The sequence below is a fragment of the Rhea americana genome, unplaced genomic scaffold (assembly GCF_003343005.1).
Source record: "Rhea americana isolate MKP2758 unplaced genomic scaffold, rheAme1 scaffold_49, whole genome shotgun sequence".
NCBI classification, from domain to species: domain Eukaryota; kingdom Metazoa; phylum Chordata; class Aves; order Rheiformes; family Rheidae; genus Rhea; species Rhea americana.
This window is the reverse complement of record NW_028186634.1, coordinates 3798284-3806704: the sequence shown is the minus strand read 5'-3', so window position 1 is coordinate 3806704 and position 8421 is coordinate 3798284. Positions and strand designations below refer to the sequence as shown.

Below are 8421 nucleotides of genomic sequence, written 5' to 3'. Positions count from 1 at the left end.
GCGCCGCCTCCGGGCGGTCCGTGCCTGCCTGTGCCCCCCGGTGCCCGCTGCGGCCCCTCGCGGGGCGCGCGCGCCTCTGGGCGGAGCTCGTCGAGCTGGCCGGCACCTCACCCGGGTGGGCTGCGTGTGCCTGCGGGAGGGACCGGGCTGCCGGCAGCGGGGCGATCGGCCTGAGCTGGTGTGGAGCGCACCTCTGAGCTGAAGCAGTATATCTAATGCTTTCAGGGTAACGAACTTGGTTTTTCTTTTTAGGCAAGCATAGGAAACATCCTGGAGGCCGTGGTAATGCGGGTGGTATGCACCATCACAGGATTAACTTTGATAAATAGTAAGCAAACATTTTAAATACATACTCAGAAAACATGTTTTCAAAATAGTAAAGACATCAAAATTTCTATGTAAACATCCAAACTTCCCTACAATCCTATGTGGTTTTTCTCTCTAGCATGAAGTGTAATGTTATAGCTACAGTCAACTTGTATATCCCCGTTTCCTCTAAAATCAAAGACCTTTTCCCCTGAACCAGACATCTTTGAGAGCTTGGTGTGACATTCAGTAAACTTATCCAACTTGCCTGTTGCAATCTGGTGCATGCTGAAAAGATCCACACACAATGTCATGCAAATCCAAACTCCATCCTATTTTTCTGTATACCATAAAGGTAAGAAATACTGTATTTAATGCCGAGACTAGAGTCACATCTGGACACTGCCTGTTGTCCTGGTGTGCTAGAGTACTCGGAAAGTAATAACTAATCTATATTCACTGGCTGTGACCATTCTTGTTTCAGTCAGTCACCAGGTTAGTGACAGGAGGTCCGAAACTTCTTATGCAGTGAGATCCTCCCTGGATTCAGTGAGGTGGGGTTCTTCAGGAGATAGAAGGTTGGACCAGGCTCATTAGAAGGACTGAGCTGCAAGTTCTGCTAGGGATAATAACTATTTTTTTWAAAAAAAATCCTTTGGTTTGGATAGTAATGAGTGTTACACTTAAATACTGCATGTATTAATATAAAAAGAACAAAATGAAAGTAAGGTAAAATGATTTTTCCATGATCACTTTGAGCAAGCAATATACTGGTTTCAGTGTTGATCTGAAGTGCTATTTGGGATGAAGTAAAAATGTGGTTTAATGAGGAATGTATTTCTTTCACAGTCATCCCGGTTACTTTGGAAAAGTAGGCATGAGGCACTATCACTTGAAGAAAAATCAAAAGTTTTGTCCTACTGTCAATTTGGATAAACTATGGACGCTTGTTAGTGAGCAGACTAGGCTCAATTACGCCAAAAACCAGGCTGGACTTGCCCCAGTCATCGATGTTGTTCGCTCAGTAAGTTCCTGCTTGTGTTCAAATCTGCAGTTTATGGTCACTTCATGGGTAATACTGCTTTGCATATCTAAGTAATAACATGGCAAACTACGTGTAAGCTACAGAACTTGAATCTTAAGGACAAATACATGCATCTTAGCATATCAGTTATGTTAATATTGTTGCTGTTTCATTTTTTCTTGTAAGAATTACTTCTCATACTTGTGATGAATGAAAAGGACTCTGTTATGAAAGGTAGTGAAAGACTAGTTGTTCAAATTGTTACTGAAAACATGTATTAAAACATAGTAGAACTTTTCTGGTTATATAAATTGATTTCTTTAATATCGAGACTAGAGTCACATCTTAACACAGTTGATTGTCTTGGTGTGCTATAGTTCTCGGACATAAACATCTGGTCATTATTCACTGGCTGTGATGTTTCATATCTCAGTCAGCCACCGAATCAGTAACACTAACTAGTTTGCCTAGTGGAAGTGTTGTGCATCTCAGGTTACGATGCCTATGTTGATATCTTTACTTTTAACAAGCTATGACTTTAGAGGCTATAGTATTAATGGACCTTTTGCTATGACTACTTATAATATAAAGGACAGGAGGAAAATGAGCAGGAGAAAAGTTATTGCTGTGAAAGCTTGAAAAACATGGTAAAACACAGGTGCCTTGGCAACAGTATAGCATCCTCACTCTCTTCAGTTGTACATACAAGGTGCAGAGAATCCTCTGCTCTGTTCAGAAGTACCTGATGTCCAGACTCATGGACCAGAAATAACTGGGAAGTAGTTGGTAATGGAAGCATAGCTGGCTGCTCTGTCCTTTACAAAAGTAGGGGGAAAAGCTAGCAACTTTGTTATTAGCCTTTGCACAGTCATCTTCTGTGTATGGAGTATTGGAAGAATTCTGGATTCAAATATTCAAAATTACTGAAAAATGTTCATTTTGCTGTATAGTTTCTGCTTTTTCTCTGAACAGCTGCAACTGCCCTTTATCATACAGAGCGTTTTTCTTTCACTTGTGTCGATTTTATCTTGGAGATGTAGTCACTAAACAACATCATGGTGTTTGATTTGGGTTTAACTAGTGCATGCTAGAAGACAGGTCTGAATGTGGAAGCCTAGAAGGATGATTACAAACATTTACAGTTTTTTTTTTWAAATCTTTCTAGGGATATTACAAAGTCCTGGGCAAGGGGAAGCTGCCAAAACAGCCTGTAATTGTGAAAGCAAAGTTCTTCAGCAGAAGAGCAGAAGAGAAAATCAAAGAAGTTGGTGGTGCCTGTGTGCTTGTGGCATAAAGGCCTTCATGTTTTATTCAACTTTTTGAATAAAGACAATGTGTAAAATTTGTGGCCAATTTAGTTTTGATTTACAGAACTTTCTGAAGTTTTCTTGGCTTTTCTAGACACTGTTCAGACTCAAGCCTTGTCCAGTTAGTGATTACTGGCTGTTTTGTTTAGTGGTTTGACATTCTCAGTATGATTTGGAGCTGCCTGATTAGTGTCCAGTATTCAGTTCTTATTTGGCATGTAATAATATGTTGCTCTTCTATCTTTATGAGGTAGTTACAGATGAGTTCTTCCTTTATTGTGCAGTTTTTGATCGGTGATCCTTTTCACAGCTCTCTGAATAGTGATTTATTTTCTACTGATAAGACTTGTATGCAAAGATGACATCTAGCTGAATTATAGGGACCCTGCCTTGGCTTCTGGAGATGGGAAAATTAATGAAGACAAAGTACAAAATGATGCAGAGCGGATAATAGTACAAAAAGTAGCTGCGTGAAATATAGACTTGCTGTAGGCAATCACCTATGATTGGCAGGCCACAGGTTTCCTTTTGGGATTGCACAACAATTCTAGCTGTGTTTCCATCTAATGGTGGAGATAAGATATAGTAGAGAATCAGGGAGAAATAAGTGGGAATAGGTGGGAATTAAACAATCCCAAGTTCCTACCTCATTTTATGATTGCCAGTCTTTTGTTATTAGAAGCATTTGAGGCAGGTATGAAGATCCATTTTTTTTTCCTACAAAAGGTAGGGCATCTGCCTAGCATACAGCTGTGTCACGAGCAACTCCAGCTTCTGAGCAGAACCATCCTGTATCATGTGCCCTTTACAGTTACAGTGCTTGTAGTTGCAACAAAAAGTGATCTTCCCTCTTCTACTCCCTCAGTATTATACATAGAAATTAGCTGTATTTTGAATTTCATTCAACAATGTGGTCAAACTTTTGTTTATGTTTTAGTGGTATTGTTAATGAAAGGGCTTTATGACAGATGACTTCTGTATTTGTCCCTCTATGATGCTTTGATTGCTGCTGCTGGGCTAAATGCATGATAACTCCATCTTCTGATAGCAGTGAACATCTAAAATGCAGACTGTTTTATCTTATATAGTGTTTTAGAAACTACTGCTCTAATACTGTGAGTATAAACTGAGGTGTTTGCATCCTAGAATTTACACTATATGTGGCTATAAGCCTTATGCTCTTACAATTATATCTTCCTTGTCAATATAACATTATTTTTTAGTCTCTTATGTAGGCCAAACCTTGCTGTCAATGTACTGAATGCCGTTGAGATGAGACTGACCTCTTTCACCACAGGAACAAAGTGGCCTGGCAAGATACTAATTTTTAAATCTCACTAATTCATAGTGGTTGTAAAAGCAATATATGGGATCTGTCCTACTGGTAACATGGCAAACTAGTTAGCTTGTGTTAGGATAAAAGCTTTTAAAGCCTCTTGTCAGAGTTACTGGATTTAAATGCAGCAGTTCCATGTTGGCATGTCTTTAGGGGTTAGCAACAGTATATTGCTGTCTTCATGGATACACAGTCCAGGTATTCTTCCTATAAGCTAACAGAAGCAATGTACTGAAACTGTTGCTTAATGCCTGAATTAATTGACTGTTACTGTCTTAACTCTTGCAGTCCTCCACAGGTAGGGTACGCAGTCTCTCAATTTACCGTGCGAGAGACAATAGCGCCTACTAGCTCTGACCTTGCCTACAGCTGATGTAAAGGAATGGCATAGCTCTGGAGCTGTACTGTACAAGCAACTAAGTGAATTTCTGATATATTTGCATTAAAATGACTATGAAAAGCATTGCAGACTGCTAACTTCAGTTTTTAATGCAAAGCTTGGCCCTGTATGCTGAAGCAAAACCTCTAAGGGTAAAAACCAAACTGTATTACTATCACTATACCATAGTGAGCAGCTTTTTACCACCTCTTAAGTGTCTTATGTGTAGACACTGTTTCACATATACCAGAAGGTAATTTGTAGCTATTAGCAATATTAGCTTTAAGACTCTTAGTAGTAAGCATACAAAACAAGTGACAATCTTAGTTAATGAATTGTAACCCCCTTTCAACTCTTAACCTAGCACTTCCCAATTACTAAGTTTTGGGCTGATATGCATTGCTTTAACTAAAACAGTTTGTCTCTGCTGATTGATACTACTGTTGTGAAGAGTTACAATTCAAGAATAGTCTGTAAAATACTGAGGTGACTGCTGGGACCACTGTCTTCTAGTATGTGATACAGGTTAACCACTGTCAAAGCTAAATGCTAAATCTTGTGAAACATAACTGCAGCTGTGGTGTACAAATTACCTTAGCATGGTACTGAATTGACTGACTCCTTTATCATAAACTTTTCTCATCAGGTAGAGAGGATGGGGGGGGCAGGGAAGAAGGCAAAAAGCTGCACCCAGGAGCTATAGAAAGCAGAGTCCAACACTCCATGCATTTCAGGTGCTGAAGAATGTGGCTGCAAGAAAAGTAAAAGAACAAAGGCAATGTAACCAGAATCTTGATCAAGCACTCAGTTCAATCCTCAAAGGTAAGTTATGCAGCACTACAAAATGAGACCTTTTACTTTTTCCTGACAGTAATCTTATGCCTGACCAGATCAATAAAATCGGTGAAAAGCTTCAAGTTACAGTGAAGTACTCCTAAGTGCACATGACAATAGGCAGGTGGCTGTAACTCACTGAGGTACACAGAAGTAGATGCAGCTTTTATGCTTTGGGTCTTAAATGTAAAATACATAGATATTTTGTACAGTTGTCTGTCTTCTGAGTACAAAAAGTTCTTCATGCCAGAAGCCTACACTTCAGCAAATCTGATTGTGTCTGCTCTACTGAATAGCTTTGTTTTAACAGTTGGTGGTCTAGAAAATTTCCCCATGTCTAGAATGAACCTAATGATTAAGTTAACAAAAAATCTTTACTTCCAATGAAAGTTTAATCAGGTTAGCACAGTATAGCTTGCATTATTTCTTTACAATCAGTCATGTTTGTCTGCAGCATGATATTCACATCTGTAAGTATCACTGGTAATGAAATGCTACATGAAATATTGCTGAATATTGTTGAATGTGCATCCCAAAGGAGTTATTCTAATGACCTAGTTTAATGCTTCCTTTTAGTTTCTGAGAGAAGTTTCTTTTCTTTGATTATCACTGTCTAGCTATTCCTTTTTGGTACTGGAACAGCTATGCATGAGGCCTCAAGAGCAACTGAGTTATGGCTAATACTTGGTGGCTTAATTCTTGTTCCTAATTTGCTTTCTTTAATTGCCTTTTTTAATTAAACTTTTTTTTTTATACTTAGATGTTACTGCTCTGGTTTTGGTCACAATGTGACGATTAAAGTGTGAACAAAGTTAATGAAAAAAGATGAGTATTCTTCAATAACTATAGCACAGGACAACAATTGGAAATGCCAGGATGTGACTCCAGCTGCATGCAGGAAAAATCCACAGTATTCTAAAAGAGATGGGATTGTTACTTAAGTCTTTCAGTATGATCTGCAAACAGTATACAAAGAAGGAATTGTATCAAAAAAGGTGAGGCAGAACTGAATGAATCATAGACTCGTAGACTGGTAAGGTTGGAAGGGACCTCTGGAGATCATCTAGTCCAACCCTCAGCATAGCCCATACAGGGATTGAACCCGCGACCTTGGCATTGGCAGCACCATGCTCTAACCAACTGAGTATGGAAGCATCTTTCAAAAGCTAACTTAGCACAAAAGTGTAATTATGCTTTTAATTATTCATTTAAGTGAGAGCAGGCCTATAAATACTGTACAAGGATTAACAATTACAGCTGGACAGGAGGAAAAGTACTGCCTGTGTGAACAGCGTATTGGTGAGTGCACACCACTAGGGATGGGCTAGGCTAGCTTCGGTGGTTTGCATGGTTTTTCTAATGTAGCTGAGCCTTATCTGCTCACTGACCTGCACTGTTCCATGCCTGCAGCGAGCCGAGCCAGACCAACTCCTTCCTCCTCTGCTGCTGCTGTCATGCCACCTCCACAGAACTGGAGGGAGAAACGTTACTTTGGTGACAGACCTGAACTGTTTAGAAAGCTCTCTGAGGAGCAGCTCCGCCATCGCCCAGCCGCAGGGCAGCGCTGGACGTGTCGCCCAGCCCCCTCGCCGCGCCAACGGCCCCCAACGGCCGCCGCCTCGCGACAGCTCGGGGCAGCCCCTTCCGCCGGCGCGTGCAGCCCGCCGCGCCGGCCGCACGTCACTCATCCTGGGGCCCCGCCCCGCCAGGCGGTGCGGCGCGGCGGCCGTTGGGCGCGAGGGGGCCTCGTGGCGCGGCGCGGCGGCCGTTGCGGCGGCGGTTGGGCGCGCGCCCCGCCCGCTCGCTGTGAGGGGGCCGTTTCTCCGGACAAAGCACCGGCAGGGAGGGTTCCCGGAGAGCGGGAGCGCTGAGTAAAAACTAGAGAATTGCCTTTACTGCCAACTCTTAATTATTCAGTCAATTTACCCAGTTGAGTTGATGGTTTTGTTTAAAATAGTTGAGTGTTTTGCACTGGGGTCCTGGTTTTGATTTAACAATTGTTGAAGAAAAATGATACAGGATTTTACTTTGTTGCTGAGTTTTCTTTTTTTTCCTCTTTTTTATTGAATGCGCTGAAACAACTGCTTTTGAGATTGTTCAGGTAAATTGTTCAGATTGGAATTCAGTGATACCTTCCTACTTAATTAACAACTTGTGACATTTGTGTTTTACAGTGCCTTAAATGCAAAGTCTAGTAAGAAAAGCCAAGGATGACTGTCAACACCATCTTTATCTTTCCTTCTGGGAGGAGAAAATGCCCAGTAAAGGATTTTGGTATTTTGGTGATCTGCAAAATGAGAGAGCAGGAGCAGGGAAGCTAAAAAGAACGAAGACCAACTAACTTTAAATGTGAAACGTTTTCCTTTTGGATATTTATCTGATATGTTTTAGTAAATAGGGATAGTTTTATGACTTCAAGTAGAGTAAAAATTTTTGGCAATTGAAGATACTACTAATGAAGCAATTAAAGACAAAACTGCTAGAAATAATGTTACAACACTTTAAAATGCTGCAAGATGCCTCTTGTAGCAACATCCAAGCTTCATGGAAGGAAAAAAATACAAACCATCTGATTAAATATGAGCAAAAGGAGGAACACAGAAAATTAGGCTTACATAAAGATTTTAGCCTTAAAATACAGAAATACAATTATGAATATTTCCTTTATGAACTTCCTTTGTTTTAAATTAATTAATGCTTTAATAGAAGTTCCAAGCCTGTAATATCCAGATGCTTCTCTTTCATCAGTGTTGAGGCTGCTGATGCCTTATGGTGGCCCTGACTGATCTTCCAGTCTTGAGGGGACACCCTGAAATACGGTGTCTTCTCTGTTCCCACATTCGGGCTGATAAGGCAACTGCTTGGTACTTATTTTCCTGTTCCATTTATACCTCTTTGCCTGTCAGTTGCCTCCCTAGTTCTCCCCATCTTTATCTATTTCCTTTCCCATATCCTGCCTCATGACCCTCACCTCGCATCTCTAAATGCAGCTGAGTTTATATTCCTCATGATTGCTGCTGCTGGACTTGTTGTTTCCCATCAGTGTAGCCAAGTCACGGGTAATGTAGCCATGTTTGCATACCTGGCTCAGCAGGAAACTTCAATGTTTTTCTCTCACTTGTTCTCTACTCCCCCTAAAAGCTTGTATAAAGTTATGCACAAAAGCATAAATTAAAAGGTAGGGTAACCCACTTTTGCATGTTTAGCCACTGATTTGGCACTTATGATGATACAG

The 8421-nt window shown here is 40.7% G+C and overlaps 1 protein-coding gene and 2 non-coding genes across 3 annotated transcripts; all 3 read left to right on the top strand.

Moving 5' to 3' along the window:
* Nucleotides 1–230: 230 nt before the first annotated feature.
* RPL27A (ribosomal protein L27a) lies at nt 231–2672 on the top strand (the record flags this gene model as incomplete). Its single annotated transcript, XM_085317182.1, has 3 exons — nt 231–328; nt 1156–1330; nt 2496–2672. Coding segments are annotated over 3 exons (402 nt in total), but the record flags the coding sequence as incomplete, so codon positions are not given.
* Nucleotides 683–814, top strand: LOC146588913 (small nucleolar RNA SNORA3/SNORA45 family). Its single transcript, XR_014897336.1, has one exon. It is a non-coding gene; the product is annotated as a small nucleolar RNA SNORA3/SNORA45 family (small nucleolar RNA).
* On the top strand, nt 1656–1787 carry LOC146588912 (small nucleolar RNA SNORA3/SNORA45 family). Its single transcript, XR_014897338.1, has one exon. It is a non-coding gene; the product is annotated as a small nucleolar RNA SNORA3/SNORA45 family (small nucleolar RNA).
* Nucleotides 2673–8421: the final 5749 nt, after the last annotated feature.